Here is an 18,094-nt window from a genome sequence, read left to right as displayed (position 1 = left end):
CCCAAATGGAGTCCGATTAATCTAATTGAGCCGGCTTGGCCAGTTAAAGCTCTTCCAGAGTGGATTTTCTATATCCACAATGACTCAAACCCTAGATTTTACTTAAACAAAACAAGCGTCGAACCATTTGAATCAACCCACGTAATGTGTTATATTTTCTTTATTGTTTAGCAGATTCTCATATTATAGCATTTCAGCAGTTGATTGTCTTATTCAATATACAATTGTTTTATTAAAATTCTTTACTTTGAAATTAAATTAATTAATATATTGTGTTTATCGTAAATTTATGGTCTTAGTCCCACAAGTTTAGATAGAATAAGTACGTCTGCTACATGGATCTGTATGGTTCCTTCCAATTCTATGCAGCATCTTCGAAAGAAATTGTGCTCTGTTTTAAAGCTAACTAAACAAATCATTCTTTATCGTATTAGTTAATATTAAAGTATAAAATGAGAAAGTTATGCCCGTGCAATGGATGTGCTATTTCACTAGTCGTCGAAAAAGAGTAGGGGACAGAAAAAGAACTTCCTGTTTGTTTATGGGAAAAGTTATACTAAACAAATAAACTGGGGACAAGCCATTAAACCAAACCTCTCAAAATGGAATAACGGGAAAGCACAAAATAGAATAGCCTCCCCATTGGGTCCTGTGTATATGTGTGTGTATATATATATAGTGTAATTCATCAAACTCAAATATCAATCAATAAGCAGTTTGTGTTCATTACATCATCTATAACAAAGAACCAAGCGGGCTTAATTTGAGAGGGAGAAATCACAGAGAGCTCCATGGCTTCGAGGCAAGGAATGATGATGGCGACCCGTTCGGAATTCGTGGATGCTGTGCACGAGGATTTTACGGAATGGACCGAAGATGCTGCTGCCAATGTTCTAACTGTTCGTCTTCCAGGTATTACGTGACCTTTAGGTTGGGGTACTGCTAAAATTGATTGGTAGTACATGGACATACTTGAAAATGGTCCTCGATCTCTTTGCAAATGCATCTACGCCAAAAACTATTTCTGCTTATCTAGCGAATTGATACCTCATGTCTGTCAGGTTTTAAGAAGGAACAAATCAAAGTCACGTACGATCAGAACCCGCCTAAAATGACAATTAGAGGGGAGCGCCCAGTCGGGAGCAATGTTATGATTCAGTTCAGCAAGGACTTTCCCATACCTGACAACTGCAAAATCAATGGAATGAAAGCGAAATTCGACCGGCGACAGGTCCTGACCATAACAATGCCGAAGAATACCATCATCGCGAAGGAGGTGGGGGATCTGGCTGCAGCAGCCAAAAGGGAAGTGCCGGTTAACCCAGGGATGGCAGTTATTGTGATCGTGGCGGTCGGAGCTTATGCTGGCTACAAGTTGGGCTCTTCCTCACACAGCAGAAGCTAAATCAAATGAAAATAATGGACTGGAAATAAAATCTGTGTATATATCGACATGGAATGACTTGAATTAGGTTAACCAATCGAAGAACCATACACGTTTGCTTTTCTTAACTCATCCGAGCTCGAGTATACATCTGCATTTACTCCTTTGTAACAGTAACTTAATCCTGGAGGCTCCTGTTCCGGCAAAAAAATTATTTGCCAGACAAGATATGCAATTGTGCGTTCGAGTTTCTACAATTCCTAATGTCATATTATAAGGCATTAAGTTTCATCAGACATCATCACAGGCTCCGTGTTTTTCGCACGGGAACAGAGTGGTATACAATTTTGAATTGAAATCGATAGTTACCGCATAAAGGTGGACAAGAGTTATTTAACGACCTAATACAATATTTTCTCGTCCATGCAATTGAAGTTGAAGCGGACACTTGAAGGTCTATTCCGTATCTATCATCAACTGCATACGAGGCTCAAGGACTTGGCTGGACGGTGACCTTAAGTTTCTGGTCGGCGTAGTCACAGTGATACGTGCAGATGAAGTAGACATCCCCTGGAGCTGTCAGAGTGAAGACATCGTAGCCGGTGTCATACACACCGTAGTTCGAATCTGCATTGCAATTGTTGCACCCGGCCACATCCACCATTGCCACATTGTGATCGCCCTTGACATAACTGAAAACTGAAACCAACATAGGAAAGTAAGATGCAAGAAAATTTTGTAGGTCCCCTCTCATTGCAAGAGGATAGTCAACGTGCCAATGGGCTGGAACCGATGGAGAACTACGTCGATCGTTCCTTGCTTATCACTTATCAGCCTAGCGAGGTGCTTTGCGTTCTAGAGAAAGAGGCTGTGACATTTGAGGTAATATTATGAAGCTCGGAACATAATCCAATTTATCATATGGCCAGGGAATTTACAGGGTAATGTAATAGGTCCATCAGTTATCCACACATTTATGAAAGGCACGAGACAGCGCAAAGGGATTTTCAGGGAGATATACCTAAAACATCACCGACATAGAAGGTCTTCCCCTCGGGCCAAGCGTAGAAGTCGACAAAAGTGTTCCACCCTTAAGTCATCACCAACCGTGTACTGTGTCGTCAATGCTGGGCTGATAAGAAGCAACGAAAGAGCAGCCACAGATAGAGAACTCATCAGTTTGGCCATTTTTCTTTTCAATGCTTTGCTCGTCTGCGCTTCTGGTCACACGGGACATGTCAAGTACATTTATTTAGCCATTGCAGAAGTTCAGGAAATCGAGACACAGAGCAGAAAGCATAGCGTCATTTGCTGTAGTTAACATCAGCAAGCTGGCCAGGAACTTCTTCGGGAAGTCCAAAGTAATTTTTTACTAAACAAGTTCAGTCCTCTTCGATCATATCAATGATTATAACCATTATCTTTTTGTATGTTACTTCACAAAGTTTGTCACTATTTTAAGTTTTCGTGTATCTTCTTATCCGATTCGAAGCATATTCCCAGGTCTTCGCACCTGATAGTAGAGAGCCTGTTGGGTCAAGACGCTTCTCGAGCTGTATACGTTCATCTTCGTATCAAAGTTAATCCTGGTTCTGTTTTATGTGGGGTTGGATTTAACAATTCAAAAAAGCTTGTCATTGCCATTCACAACAGTTAATCCATAAAGGAAAGTCGAGTCACGAACATGAGGATGGGAATAAAAGAATAGGTTGAATGAAGAATTTTAGCTGTAAGAATCAGAAGCATAATCTCTGTTTACGCCGTTACTAAGATTCAGGCTCAGCTGCAGATTACTAGTTTTCAACAATCTATGTGATAGTTACTTTTCTCTCCGAAGGCAATGGACACTGTCCACAGGGATTTTCAGCACAAATCGGAATGGGTTTGAAGAAGCAGCTGCCAACACTGTAACCGTCCATCTTTGATGTATATGTGTCCTCTAGGTTGTGCTAATGCTGAAATTGATTGATAGAAGTACATGTACAAACTAGAATACGGTCCTCTATTCATAATGCATCGACACCGAAAACTGTTTCTGCTTGTCTAGCAAATTGATATTTCATCTCTTTTCAGGTTTTACAAAGGAACAAAGAAAGTCACCCACAATGAGAAACTGCCTAAGATGACAATTCACGGGGAGCGCCCACTCAGGAACAATGTTGTTATTTGGTTCAGAAACAACTTTCCGGTCCCAGATAACTGCAAAATCAATGAAATGAAAGCAGAAGTGCAAGGTCCTGACCATAACAATGCCAAAGAAGACCATCATTCTGGTGATTACTCAGCCTAAGGACACAGCACCGAAGAACCAAATATTGAGTCCTAAGAAAGCTGCCACAGAGATAAAGCCACCTCCAAAGCCTCAAGAGGAAAAAAAATTAGTCCTTCGAAAACTACAACTACTGCTACCTGCTCTGCACCGGGAAGAGAACCCGAAGAGAAAACAGATGAGAAGGTTACTGCTCCATCCCCGAGTACAAAGGCTCCCGGCCTTCCTGAGCCGAAGCCTCAAAAAGGTGAGCAAGACCAGTAATGAACATATATCCACGTCTATATATCGTATCGAAAAGTGATATGACACCTGTATAATAGATGTTGAAGTTGTATTTCATAATGGTTCACTGTATTTTTAGGAGAAACTCCTTCCGAAGCTACTGAGCAAAAACAAGCAGATGAAAAAGTTCTGCAGCCATTCAACCCTCTCGAGGACATGAGCAGGCCGAGATATAATAAGGTCTGGGAAGAAACCTCTTTGAAGGCTCCTCCGGTCCTGGACGTGCAGAAGTCAAAAGATGACTGGAAGAAAACCGAACCAGATCTGAAACAGGTCGATGGAGTCATCTTGGCAGGTTTCCATAGGATCGGGAAGGAGGCGGGATAGTGGCGGTCGGAGCTTATGTCGGCTACAAGTTGGGCTTTTCCAGTGGATCTGCCCCAAAAGCTAAATTAAACAAAAGTAATGGACTCGCAAACAGAATGCTTGTGTATACGATCAATAGGGAATAAAATGAATGTTGTAAGTTTGGTCAATCGATAAGAACTGTAAATGGTCGCTTTTCTTAACTCGTCCAAGTATACATCTGCCTTTACTCCTCGGTAGCTTCATCAGGGAGTTTCGTGCTCCTGTGATAAATTTATTAGCTAGACGAGATAAGCAACTGCATGCTCGAGTTTCTGCAATTCGTAATGTCATACTATAAGTCACGGAGTTTCATCGAAGATGACATGACGGTCTCCATGTCTTTTGCATGGGAACAGAACGGTATACAGTTTTGAATTGAAATCGATAGTTAAAAGTATAAAAGTGGGCAAGAGTTATTTAACAACGTAATACAATATTTTCTCATCCACGGAATTGAACTTGAAACGGACACTTAGAAGGTCTGTTCGTATCATCAACTAGATGCAATGCTCAAGGACTTGGGAGGATGGTGACTTTAAGTTTCTGGTCCGTGTAGTCGCAGTGATACGTGCAGATGAAGTAGACGTCCCCTGGCGTAGTCAGAGTGAAAGTATCATAGCCGGTGTCGTACAGGCCGTAGTTTGAATCTGCATTGCAATTGTTGTATCCGTTTGCATCCACCATTGCCACGTTGTGGTCGGTCTTGACATAACTGAAAACTGGCCCCAAACATAAGAAAATGAGACTTTAGAAAATTTTGTAGGTCCACCTCATTGAGAAAGGATAGCCAACGTGCCAACAAGCTAGACCTGACAAAAAAATTATGTGGATCGTTCCCTTGCTTATCAACCTAGCGAGGCGCTTTGGCTTCAAGAGGAAGAGATTGTGACATCTGCGATTATATTACGAAGCTCGGAACATAGCCCTATTTATCATAGGGCAGGAGAATTTCCAGGGCAATGTTATAGTTCCATTAGATACATCAGGATTTACAAATTGTACAAAAAAGCGCCAACAAATTATCAGGGAAATGTACCTAAAACATCACCAACATAGAAGGTCTTCCCCTCGAGCCACGCGTAGTAGTCGACTTCGGTGTTCCAACCCGAGTCATCCCCAACGATGTACTGTGTTGCAAATGCTGAGCCAATGAGGAGCAACAAAACCGCCACAACAGAGAGAGCATTCGTCGGTTTGGCAATCATTTTGAATCAATGGATTGCTTGTCTGAACTTTTGCTCACACAGAAGAAAGCTCATGTCAGCACATACTTTATATAGCCACTGAAGAAGATCAGGATTAGAGAAAGAGACAGAGAGCAGAAGGAATAGCGGCATTTGCTGTAACTAACACAAGCGAACTGACCAGGAACTGCCTCGGGAAATTCATCACTAATGTTTGCCCTTACAAGTGCAGTCCTGTTCGATCATTTCAATGATGATAACTGTTACCTTTTTCTTTGTTAATTACAGTCCTTTGTCACTATTTCAAGTGCTGATGCATCTTTCAGCGTCCTTCCACCCGATAGTAGAGATCCTGTGGTTGTCAAGACACTTCTCCAGCTGTATATGTTCATTCTTCTGGTCGGAACTAATCCAGATTCTGTTTCATGTGGCGTTGAACTCAATATTTCAAGAAAGCTCATCACTACCATTCACAATAGTTCATCCGTAAAGAATGTTGAGTCAATGAACACAGGGAGGGGGAAAGGAGAAGTCAAATGAATAATTTTAGCTGTAATCATCAGAAGCATAGTCTCCGTTTACACCGTTACTAGATTCAGGCTCAGCTGCAGATTTACTAGTTTTCGACAATCTACCGGATGGTTTCATAGTTTTCGATGGTTTCTTAGTCTTTTCCGCCTGCAACTCCAACCCCTTCTCCGAAGGCCTCCGTCTTCTCTTCAGCCGGGTTCCTTCAGTCTCCCCTGCAACGGAGTTCTCCATAGCTACAGAAAGATAAAAAGCCATTGATACGAGGAGAAGCAAGAATAACATGCCAAAAAATGCTCATCACAATACATGCCAAAGAATGAAAAGGTGTTCATAAATGTCAATAGAACAATACTTGCGGAAATTATTTATTATTTATAAATTGAAATCGAGCAACATCTAAGATTTAGATGTATACCTTCTAGTGGACTTGAAGCGTTATTAGCTGCATGTCCATTCTGCCCAGCTTCTACAGAAAGAGGAGATTCGGACTGATTACCATCGGGCAACTTCGAAGAACTGCCAACACATTTTTCTTGCTGCTCGGGAACCTCAGGACAAGGAATTGCAGGCAGAAAACATAGCTCCTCTTGGGACATGTCTGAATCACTGAAAGCTGAATCCTTCTCCACATTCAGAATGTCAACTGGGTCATCTTCATTAACATCAGACTCCTTCACCTGGAAATAATAATGTTTTAGAAACAGTATACAAAAGCGGTCCACAACTTATTAACTTAAACTATGCAAACTGAAAAAACCAAAAAGCTGATTCTGGGGCAGATTTCACAACAAAACTTAACTATACTCCATCTATTACCTTTTCAGTTTCTGGCATCAAATCAAATTCATCTTCTCTTTCCACATACTCCTCGTTTTCCTCAAGCTCCTTAAAATCTGGGGCAAATGCACTCCAGTTCTCCGTGTAATCTTTGGCCCAAATGTAGACCAATCCAGTCAAAGAAACAGACACGATAAGTGGATGTACAGGATGCCATGCTAAGTCCATCAACGCTTCTTTTGGACCTTCAAGGATCTTCACGAGATGCCCAGCCCTATCCCAAATGTAGATCTTGTGCTCTCCTCTGCTTGCCGAACCGCTAATAACCCACTCACCATCACCACTGAAACAAGGCGCTTTCCACTGTATCCTGTTGATGGAATCTTGAAACTCCTGTACAAGTGACAAACACTTTGTTCCAGCTGCCTTTAACTTCTCTACTTCATCTGCTTCATCAAGGGTTTCATGCAATTCATCAAGCACCTTATGTGCATCTTTCATGGGCAGAAGGTTCTCATAAATTCTAATCATCCGATCGTTAGTGTTGGTCAGCAGATACTGTCCATTCCTACTAAAGACAATATTCCGAATGATAGAACCCGAAGAAACAGGAACCAGGGCCCGGACTTGGACCTTTCCGTGATCTATTATAAGAATTTCCCCTTTCGAGTTTCCTGTATAGACCAGATCTCCGAACTTATTAAAGCATGCAGTACTGGGAGAGTAAGTGGTTGATCCATCAGGAGTTTTACTGCGTGCATTTGGGGCAATTCCATTGCCTGCTTCAGATATCAGGACAGGAAGAACTGTTGTGGTCCCTGAAATTATGTCAACAATCATCGGAGCAGAAGAGAAAGGGCAGGCGAGGCAGAGAGATGGAGTCGAGGAACCGGGATGTAGACGAGCCTGTAGCACTGTCTGTTCGAGAGTTGTGCGGGCAATCTTTTCTCCGCTGAGAACGTCCCAAAGAATTAATGATTTATCAGAAGCAGAGACAAGAATTCGGTGACCGTACTTTGACCAGCAGACACTCGTGATTGCCGCGTTGCAGTCTTTATCTTGAAGCTCCTTTGCAATCCCACGGGTCTCAAAATCCCAGATTATGCAAGTTCCATCAGCACAACCAGCTGGAATAGTCACATGAAATGGACCAAATGAGATACAAATGAAAGAATACAAATTGGATGTGGAGTAATAACAAGTAAAAGATCAAGTGGGAGAAGCAGATTTTGACCATCACTACTGCAGGCTTCGACAATATCACCTACTATATGTTACACCTCGACTTAACATTTCATTTCAAGACAACCGCCCCCAAAAAAAATATATATATCAAAAATAAAGAGATTAAAGCACATACATAAAAGCACATGGAGATGCAGAAACTTTTCTTCGTGACTGGGAAGTTTTCGAGCTTAATTAGTATCTGCATCCCTATAAACTTCAATTGACTAGGGCCACTAAGTAGTCTCTTCCAACGCAAATTCATAGGTTCATTCTACTGAACCAAAAAAAGCAATACAGCAGATGCAATACCCCACGATAAGAACCTATTCTAGCAGGGCATAAATAAACCTCAGCTTAAAGGAATCGCTGTAGTTAAAAAGGATATGCAACCATACAAATTACTGAGTTCACCTCACACGTAATAAAAAGTAAAAGCCTCTCCTTGTTCAGTAACACACGAGCACAAGGTGGACCAGCAATTTCTGAGGTCACTTTCAGATTACTTTTGTTGATGGAATTAACATTAACATGAATGTATACAATATGAAAAGCTTGAGAAATTCTTCACTGCATGGTTTGGTTGGGATGTATACTTCATATGCTAACATGAGGATGAATTTTGGTGAAAATCATGTTGCCCAATTGCAATATCCAGTCAATGACGCCAAGAGGAATCAGCCCTCACAAGAGCAAGCATCACTGAGTTTCCATAAATTTAACCCTCCTAATACTCAGAAATTGGGGGCAGGCAAGTGCAGTAAATTTTAATCATACACTAATGAATACTAACACATTTGCACAGAATGTCCGTTCAGCCAATTGCAAAGGGAAGTCCAGCATGAGCAGCTCTAGGTTCTGAGTTTACAAAGTATACCTAGACATGGAATTGGCCTCAAATGCAACACCTGATATGGTGGGAGCTTAGATATGACTGCCAGCAACTCAGAATAATGACACAAGCACGACAACTCCTACCCTTGGGAAATTGGGGCTGTTGTCCCATTTTATTGCTATTGCCTGAATCTAAATAACAAGCAGCCCTTTCACAAATAGAGAAAGAAAAAAACAGGCCCATAAATTGGCACCATACTATTTCAGCAAAGTGTTCACAAATACTAAATCTTCTACCTTTTGCTACTGATCCTATTTGCTTGGACTCTCTACTTTACCTCACAGTCCCAACAAAGTAATCTAGCAAAGAAAGATCCATCCACATTCTATAAACTGTGATCCTAAAACATTAAGAACAATAACCTCCAAAGTTTGACATCAAGAAGCTCAAAAAGAAAAGAGTTTTCCCCATGCCGATACTCTTAACAAAGTAGTCCGAACAGATAACTCATTCAATGCAAAAATGATTCTCGCTTCTGTTGCCAATATAAAAACAGAATGAGTGTAGAAGTTACAAGTATCCACAAAGCAAAAAAAAATTCTACCAATGACTTCAAGCTATCCACAGCTCATCGCTAAAGAGAAGAAATTATCACCCGACAGAAATCGTCAAAGGGGGTTTCTTTTCTTTGCAATTTTCTCTACCAGTTGCTAGTTTCAACCTAATTAGTCTAGAAACCTCTGCCCTTATGCATCTGCCCACCACCTTCCTCCCTCTCCCACCTCCGCCTCTTTCCTCAGCACTAAACTGAAGCACCCAATTCACCAAAGGAGACATGAAATTGCAACTGAGATCGCACTCTGTATAAAAACCGGCACCTTTTTGGTACATAACGGAGCTACATTATCCGCTAAACCCAAAGCAAGACCAAAAGATATGATTCGAGAAGAAGAAGCAGCAGCTCGTAGCAGCAAGCTCAGAGAGAGAGAGAGAGGATTTTTACCAGCGAGAAGGGTGCCCCGGCGATTAAAGGCGATGCACTTCATGATGCCATGCTCCAAGTACTCCTCTATCACCTCCGGGAAGTCTCCCTGGAGAGGATCTTCGCGCCCAAAGAATCGAACACGCCATCAGTAACCGACCACAACTTTGACCAAGAAAGAGCTCGATAGAGAGAGAGAGAGAGAGAGAGAGAATCTCACCGATTATTGGAGCATTCATGGACGCTCGCTCGATAGCTGGCCTCGACGGTCACAGCTCAGACTCAAAGAGAGAGAGAGAGAGAGAGAGAGAGAGAGAGAGAGCCGTGCAATTGCGAATCCCTCGTTTCAGTTTGGGTTTGGTCTGTGTTTTCGTTCTCCGTTGTTTCCCTCCTCTCTTCCCTTCGACCGGAAAATAAATACTCTGCTTTTTCCCCAGATTTTCTGGATTGCAAAATTGTAGTCCTAATCTCTTGCACACTTTTCTTTTTAGCCCCGAATCTTTTTCACTATATCTTCCTAGTCCCGAATATCTATAGACTATATCTATACTATACTCTATACATATGCAATTATGCATATCTAAAAGACTATGTATAGTGTAGTGACGCACATTCCGCTTGGTGATCAATAAGTCTCAGGTTTAATATTTAATGGAACCACTCGTATCTCTTATAACAGAAAAATGAAAAAAAAAGAAGAAAAACTATAGTCTATAACCATATCTATATCCGTTTTTCTCTCTTTCCATCTATACTACAGTTATTAGTAGAGTTAATTAAATAAAAATAATTTACAAGGATGGTTCATTTATGACTCAAAGAGCACCATGTTCGTATCATGTCATTACTATTCCGTCGAATTTTCCGGTCAATGAAATTTTTTATGTTTTTGAAATTTAACTAAAAGAATAAAAAATAAAAAGAGAATACCAGAAGAGTGGGGGGAGCCACACTTTCACCCGTAAAATAAGTGAATATAAAATAATTAATTTTTTTAAAATTTATCAATAATAAGAACAAAATAATTAAATATTTTAAATTTTATCAATAATAAGAAATGTAAAATAATTAAATACTTTTTTTTTCTTGGAAGGATAATTCATGGAAGATAGCATAGGCTCTAAGTGCCAATCTACATCTCCTATTCACTTACAAAGACAGAGGTCAGGATAGAGGAGATATTGATAGGTCCGTTAACGTTACAAAAGGACGACCAGAGGACGAAATTATGACCCATAAAGTTTTTGGCCGGAGGAATATACATAGCAGTCCAAGAAGAAACGAAAGACAGATCAACAAACATATTATCAAATATAAGGAGGGGGCAAGTCAGAGAGTTAAAAATCCTCAGCAACTCCAAAAAGAAGCAGCTGGCTGATTTGCATTGATTGAGCAAATTGGATAGCCTTATGTGCAGCTTCTGTTCCCCCCGAGAAGGGCCAATGGAGGTTGAAAGGTGGAAAAAAAGAATGTTCTTCCTATTGTCTGAGCAGATGACTGCGAGGGTTGAGCTTTTGTTGATCGATACATCAAAAGAGAATGATAGCAGCTGTGAGTTGATCTTTCTGGGCAAGAACTTATTGGTCAAGTTGTGAAGTCGGGCGTCTTCATGTTCCCCGAGTATTCTTCGAATAGCTGCTGCTGCTGCTTGCGAAGGATCAAGATTCACTGATCGGCTGGCTTGCGTGATCACCGAGGAGCATGAGGAGTCCCATGCCCACATCTCCTTGAAATGGAATAGTCGGTGTTTTCCATAATTTTTCATTCTCTGTGTTGAGCAGTAGAGGAAAGTGATCGGAGGAGACTACTTATAGGTGGGTCACAGACGCTTTGGGGAAGACGAGATGCCAATCTGTGCTTGGTAAACCTCGATGCATACGGTGTCTGATGTGGTTGGCTCCTTCACACTTGTTGGTCCATGTAATGCTTATTTCAGGAGTACCCGAGTCCACCAAAGCATCGAGTCTATGAAGAAGCTAAAACCACTACATGCAGAGGGATAAGACTGTCTTCCTACTAATTCTTTTAGTTAGGGAAGCAGTGTTGTTTAGATCACCGATGCCCAGTCATGGTCCAGTAAAAGAGTCCACCTACCTCTTAAGAGAATCCCAGAATTGACTCGTCAGCGCAATAAGGAGGTCCATAGAGCAGAGAGAGCATAATCTGTGGCTAAGGAGTATATATATGATGACAATAATGATATTCTTGGAGACAAGAATCGGTTCAATGTCGATTCTTGCTTTTGTGCAAGAAAAGCATGACACGCAGTTTGTATATCCCAATTGTGTTACTAACTCAACCGCCAATGAAGCTTCTATCTTTTATTTCCATGAGAAATATATACATCACCAAGGTCCTTAAGGAATGCGGGGCGACAGGACCCCCGACTGTTCCAGCTAAAAACTAACACCAAGAGGGTGGAGGCATGCTTGGGCTTGCCACCTTAGCCTTTTGGATTGCTCGGGAATGCTTTACTCTTGGCACCTGACCTAGCTAGGCGCTTCAGACTTGTGAATCTTGCATTAGAGGGAATAGGGATTTGAGTCGACGACAGAGAGTTGAGTGGAGTCTGGGTAAAACAGAGTTCGGGTAGGGTGATACAAGTAGGTGTTGGTGAGGGTAGAGGAGAGGGTGTTATGGAAAGATTGATATGATGAGATGATCGTGGGCTGAGGGAAAACAAAATATTGGTAGAGTGTTGCTTATCCAAGTAAATGAGTAACACCCATTCTGTGGATCTCGTTGTGAGCTCAGTTTTTCACTTTCAGGCATTATGATTGAAGTGAGAAGGTGGAGGGGTGGGGGATGGGGAGATAGTGAGTATGGGTGGATGGGTACAGGGGCCAACACTGCAGTACTGATGGGTTGAAGACATAGTCTTTAACACGTCTTTCGTCATTGAAATCCAACAGTTGAGATTTAGTCAACTACAGTAGTTGTTTATTTTTTTTTATTTTTTTCCCCAAACGACCACCTTAAAATCTCCTATTAGTTTAAAATTTCAGTTAAAAGGCCAAGTAGAACAACGAATTTTTCAATGTACCAAGCCTTTCAATACAAGTATTATTGTACTTTCAGTCAATTTTAGCACTTGGCAAAGGAGTGTGTGGTACTCCGTTTTATTTTCCTTGTACTAAATGTCTAACCAATGAAGTATTTTAAATCTATAAAATTTAGTAATATTAGTTCAAATGGTCAGTACCACCCTCTCATCCTACTGCGGAATTGATTTCAGGCAATACAGATGTCTAACTTGGATATAGACAGTTCTATACTCGTTTTAGAAAACCGCACTTTGTAATGGAGACTGCTATAAGTTTTTATGTTAACAAAAAACACAAAAAAAACAAAGAAAACAACTAAAGTAGGAAAATTGAGTAAAACTTTGGTACTCTGATTTGTACTTGTTTGGAGGTGGGGTTGGATGAGATTTCGGAACTACCCGGAGACTGGAGATAGCTGGTGAATATTCCATGTTACCGTGACACCTTGTCATTATTTAAAATCTCCTACATCAATAGTAGGCCAAAGCAATCGTTGTGTTATTATTGGTTGGAAATAAGTTAACTAAATAGTACAGGATAAATTAATAATCTTTACTCAAAACACGGTTCTTTATATACTCAAATTTGGCCCGACTCATTCCACAATCCACCTGACCGTGCAGGTGCCTAATTAAGGAGTGTTCTCCTACATAGTTTTAGAGGTGGATCGAATCTGAGACTTATCCAAAAAATCACACTCTTAAACCACCGGGCCATTTCTATTGAATTTTATTCAAAATAGGTTTTTTTTTCATATGAAAATTTGTTGTTTGACTATTTTTAATGTTCTTTAATATTCACGATTAATTTACTTTCCTTTTATATTCTTAATATTCATGTTAAGAATTGATTTATTTGTTATAGATAAAATAAAAACAGAAAATAAATTTTTTTCCGGTGGTTTAAAAAAAAGTATTTTTCCTACTACACGTTTACAGTAAAATGTCATTATTCATATTTTTAATTTGGAAATACTTATTTATATTACATTTATAATTTAATAAAATAAAAGATATTATCAGTATCAAATGGTATGTCATGAACAGTCATTGTGCTATCATTTATTGAAAACAAGTTAAGCTAAATAACTTAATTTTTACCTAAATAGCACCATTATACATTAATGCTCTTATTCAAAACAAGTTTTATACCATTGCAATAAGGTAGCTAGGTTCTTTTCATATGTTAATACCACGCTATTAAGCCCGTGCACTAAACGAATTTTATAATGAAAATTTTATTATAATAATTTAAATATGAAGATATTAATTGCTATCATTTTACAAATTTATATTAGTGTAAGCAAAAATTATTTTTTATATTATATAAACTTCAATAAGGTAAATTTCAAGCCCACACTAAATAATATTAATTGAAGAGCTCAAGCAAATAATTCACGTAAAATAATTCATATACATAATCACAATTATCAATCTAATTTATAAGTCATTTTCAAATCCTAAAAATTAAACTTTTACTTTAATTAATGAAAGAATAATACTCATAAAATCTATAAATTTTTAAAATTAGTATTAAGCTGATTTTTATTCTCAAATACTTTTCATGTATTAAGTTTTGTGAGTGTGAATAATTTTCGACAAAATGGATTCGACGCTATATTTCTTCATTCATCTTTTATAAAGCTCACAATGATTTTTAAAATTTATTTTAAAATTTTAAATAATCCCAATTTCTTGAAATTATGAATAATTATTTACTAATGAAATCCTTAAAATTATGAGATTTATTTACTTATGAAATAACGATAAGTGATCAATATATTTCTTTGGATATATATATTTCTTTATTTACAATAATTATTGTTATTTAATTTCCGTACTGTATATTAATTTATTAAGATATTTAATATTGGATATTATTATTATTATTGTTGTTGTTCTTGTTCTTGTTCTTGTTATAACTATTATTATTTAAGATCTATATTGCCTATTAGTTGATTAAGATATTTAATATTAAGACATTTCCTATTATACCTATTTATTAGGGTGGATTCAACTTTATATTATTTGTTTCTTTATTTACAATAATAATTATTATTTAATTTCTATATCATATATTAATTTATTAAGACATTTACTATTGGATATATTTATTCCTTTACAATAATAATTATATTGTGGTTTAAAATCTATGATGTGTATTAATTTATAAAAGACATTTACTATTCTACCCTTATTCATCGGGATGGATACAACTTTATATATATAGATTATTATGATGATGATGATGATGATTATTATTATTATTATTATTATTATTATTATTATTATTTAAGACCTATATTGCATATTAGTTTATTAAAACGTTTACTATTAAGACATTTGTTGTTATACCCATTTATTAGGGTGGTTTCAACTTTATATTATGTATTTTTTTGTTTGCAATAATTATTATTATTTAATTTCTATATCATATATTAATTTATTAAGAGATTTACTATTAGATATATTTATTTCTTTTTAGAATAATTATTATTATTTAATTTATGTGTTGCATTTTAATTTTATTAAGACATTTACTATTGGATATATTTATCTCTTTATAATGATAGTTATCATTATTTTGATTTATAATTTTATGTTGAGTATTAATTTATAAAAGACATTTACTATTCTACCCCTATTTATTAGAGCGGATACAACTCTTTATATATATATATATATATATATATATAGATTTTGTTTGAGTTATTTTTTGGATTACAAGGGAGATCCGTGTGCTTAGTATAATGATATTGAAATCGTAATAACTAATAGGGTAAAATGCACTAATCTCCCTTGAGCTTTGAAGAAATGACACTTAACCCCATTTGTTGAGAAAATATGCTCTTTGCTGTATTTGACTTAGTTGACCACGTTATTATTTTTTTGGAAGAATATTAATTAGGGTGATAACTCTTAATTTTTCTTTTTAGTTCCATACATTTATTTTTTACTGAATAAAGTTAAGCATATAGAATGTTCATGTACGGTCTTTGTCATTTTATTTCTTATTTTTTATTTAACAAGTAAAACTTAAAAATAAATAATAAATAATAAAAATAGTTGAAAGCTTTGATCAGAGAGGACAAACAAAGAGAGGGAAGGGGGTCGCATGTTGCCGGGCACTAAGGATGAAAGTAGAAAGCCGAAAACGGAAATCCACTTCGATCTAAAAACCGAATATTACATTTCAATTTCGGATATTTTACACTTTAATTCAGTTCTCAGGTTATTGGAAAAAAAAAACGATAGGGACATGACCTTACTCAAATTTAAATTTCAACATAAATTTACGATTTCCAAATATCTAATTATGTTTTATGTAAATTTGAATTTGTATCTACAATTAGTTTTTGTTTTGACGAGTATTATGCTCAAGGTCATTTGAGTTTGTTTTATTTAATGACCACCGCCCATGAAACATTTTTGGAGGCCTTTCTCTTCCCTCTTTGAACATATATATATATATATATATATATATATATATTAATTCTAAAATTTAAAGATAAAAGGCCTTATGCAAATATTTTATGTAATGTTATTGCTCTATTAAGTAAAACATAAATGTATGGTCTTGAAAAGAAAAATTCATAAGTTATCAACCCAATAAATATTTTCTCCAAAAATAATAGTTTTGTCAAATAAGTCAAATGGGGCTAATTGTCTTTTCCAACAAATGAGGGCTATATGTCAGTTTTCCAAATCTCAAGAGAGATTAGTGCATTTCGTCATAACTAATAAAGAAGTACTGGTATTCCCACTTTGTATCGAATTTGGAACTTTTTGGTTACCAGGCAGTGCATACACTCTCATTGGATTGTTTGAGTATTTTAACTGTCCTTTAATATTCATGACTAATTATTTTTTCGTTTATATCCTTAATACTAGTTTATTCGACTCATGTATTGCACATATTTTATCAAAAAAGTTTATTATAAGAGTTAAAATATGAAAACAATAATTGGTTTGAATTTATAATTTATATTAGTTTGTAAAAAGTTATGAAGTAAATTCAAATTTGTAATAGAAGAATATATATTAAATATATATATCAAAAGTTCTTAAATAAGGAATTCATGTAATATCTAAATCATTTGCAATCATCAAATTAATTTCTAAGTAAAATTAATCTAAACCATGAATACTTTTAGGGGTTAATAACAAAAAAAATCCCAAACATTTCACATTTTAAAGATTTTAGCCCAAACTTTTTTCTTTTGCACAAAAAGTCACAAACTGTCGATTCGATAACAATGTTAGCATGGCGTCAATATCTCCGTTAATTTTTAACCAGAGTTGCTGACATGTACTTGACGATATTACGTAGCTCACGGTGATTGGTCGAGTAGAACCCAAATATTTTTTAAAAATAAAAATTATTCTAAAAAACAAAAAGGCAAAAGAAAGGGCCAAAACCCCGTTATTGAGGAAGGGGGACCTCAAATGGGGGGTCGATGGCCGGCATCGAGGCCCCCACCGCCGGCCACACCCCCCTTCCTCCCTTAGTTTTTATTTTTTCATTTTTCATTTTCCATTTTTTATTTTTTATTTTATTTTTAGAATAATTTTTATTTAAAATGTATTTGGAACTCACTTAGCCAATCATTGAGAGCCGCATGATACCAAAAGGTATACATCAGCAATTCCTGTTAAAATTAACAGAGATATTGATGTTGTGCTAATATTGTAATCAAATCGATAGCTTGTGATTTTTTTGTAAAAATAATTCGTGCTAAAATTGTTAAAATGTGAAAATTTTGTAATTTTTTTTATTATTAACCCTACTTTTAGATAAGATCTTTAGCATAGTTTTTAAAATCGGATCGGGCTGGGGAAGAGATGGGTAAAGTGGGTGGGAAAGCAAAAGGACGGTAGACCTTTCACTTTCAGATTCAATCCATTATTTATTTATTTTTATTTTCGAAATTTGCTTCCATATAAAATTTAATGCAAATTATATTGTATAATTATTATATATATATATATATCATATAAAATTTTTATTAAATGCCTCATTTTCCTATTTTATTATACTAGACATATTTTTTAATAAATTGTCTAATTAATTTTTAAAAACCCGGTTGAACCCCAATCGAACCCATAAACCCAAACGTCAACTAGTTCAATGTCCAGTCCGGCTTTAAAAACTATGATCTTTAATTTTATTTTATGAAGAATAAGAACCTTACAATCCATCAAAAGTTTTAAACTTCATTATTTGCTTGTGCA

General features: G+C 36.8%; 3 protein-coding genes across 3 annotated transcripts; 1 reads left to right on the top strand and 2 right to left on the bottom strand.

The window, feature by feature from the left end:
* The first annotated feature begins 693 nt into the window (after nucleotides 1–693).
* Nucleotides 694–1,636, top strand: LOC116194133 (inactive protein RESTRICTED TEV MOVEMENT 2-like). Its single transcript, XM_031522867.1, has 2 exons — nucleotides 694–912; nucleotides 1,062–1,636. The coding sequence occupies exons 1-2, from the start codon at nucleotides 792–794 to the stop codon at nucleotides 1,403–1,405; spliced, it is 465 nt and encodes a 154-aa protein (XP_031378727.1). The 5' UTR covers nucleotides 694–791; the 3' UTR covers nucleotides 1,406–1,636.
* Nucleotides 1,637–4,649: 3,013 nt separating this feature from the next.
* LOC116197386 (stellacyanin-like) lies at nucleotides 4,650–5,865 on the bottom strand. The gene is made up of 3 exons (XM_031527528.1): nucleotides 5,738–5,865; nucleotides 5,323–5,513; nucleotides 4,650–5,005 (listed from the first exon to the last, which is right to left on the bottom strand). Exons 2-3 carry the CDS (start codon nucleotides 5,489–5,491, stop codon nucleotides 4,797–4,799), a joined length of 378 nt encoding a protein of 125 aa, XP_031383388.1. The 5' UTR covers nucleotides 5,492–5,513; nucleotides 5,738–5,865; the 3' UTR covers nucleotides 4,650–4,796.
* A 35-nt stretch (nucleotides 5,866–5,900) lies between these two features.
* LOC116197385 (protein RBL) lies at nucleotides 5,901–10,203 on the bottom strand. Its single transcript, XM_031527526.1, has 5 exons — nucleotides 10,040–10,203; nucleotides 9,841–9,939; nucleotides 6,818–7,905; nucleotides 6,417–6,678; nucleotides 5,901–6,234 (listed from the first exon to the last, which is right to left on the bottom strand). Exons 1-5 carry the CDS (start codon nucleotides 10,056–10,058, stop codon nucleotides 6,017–6,019), a joined length of 1,686 nt encoding a protein of 561 aa, XP_031383386.1. The 5' UTR covers nucleotides 10,059–10,203; the 3' UTR covers nucleotides 5,901–6,016.
* Nucleotides 10,204–18,094: the final 7,891 nt, after the last annotated feature.

This window comes from Punica granatum, chromosome 2 (genome assembly GCF_007655135.1).
Source record: "Punica granatum isolate Tunisia-2019 chromosome 2, ASM765513v2, whole genome shotgun sequence".
NCBI lineage: Eukaryota > Viridiplantae > Streptophyta > Magnoliopsida > Myrtales > Lythraceae > Punica > Punica granatum.
This window is presented reverse-complemented; position numbering and strand designations above follow the sequence as displayed.

Coding starts and splice junctions, on each gene's coding strand:
- LOC116194133 (XM_031522867.1), top strand. CDS start 792: ATGGCTTCGAGGCAAGGAATGATGATGGCGACCCGTTCGGAATTCGTG. Junction 913..1,061: donor TCTAACTGTTCGTCTTCCAG/GTATTACGTGAC, acceptor CATGTCTGTCAG/GTTTTAAGAAGGAACAAATC.
- LOC116197386 (XM_031527528.1), bottom strand. CDS start 5,491: ATGATTGCCAAACCGACGAATGCTCTCTCTGTTGTGGCGGTTTTGTTG. Junction 5,006..5,322: donor CTATGTTGGTGATGTTTTAG/GTACATTTCCCT, acceptor GTTTGGGGCCAG/TTTTCAGTTATGTCAAGACC.
- LOC116197385 (XM_031527526.1), bottom strand. Junction 6,679..6,817: donor TGATGCCAGAAACTGAAAAG/GTAATAGATGGA, acceptor TATTATTTCCAG/GTGAAGGAGTCTGATGTTAA. Junction 6,235..6,416: donor CGCTTCAAGTCCACTAGAAG/GTATACATCTAA, acceptor ATCTTTCTGTAG/CTATGGAGAACTCCGTTGCA.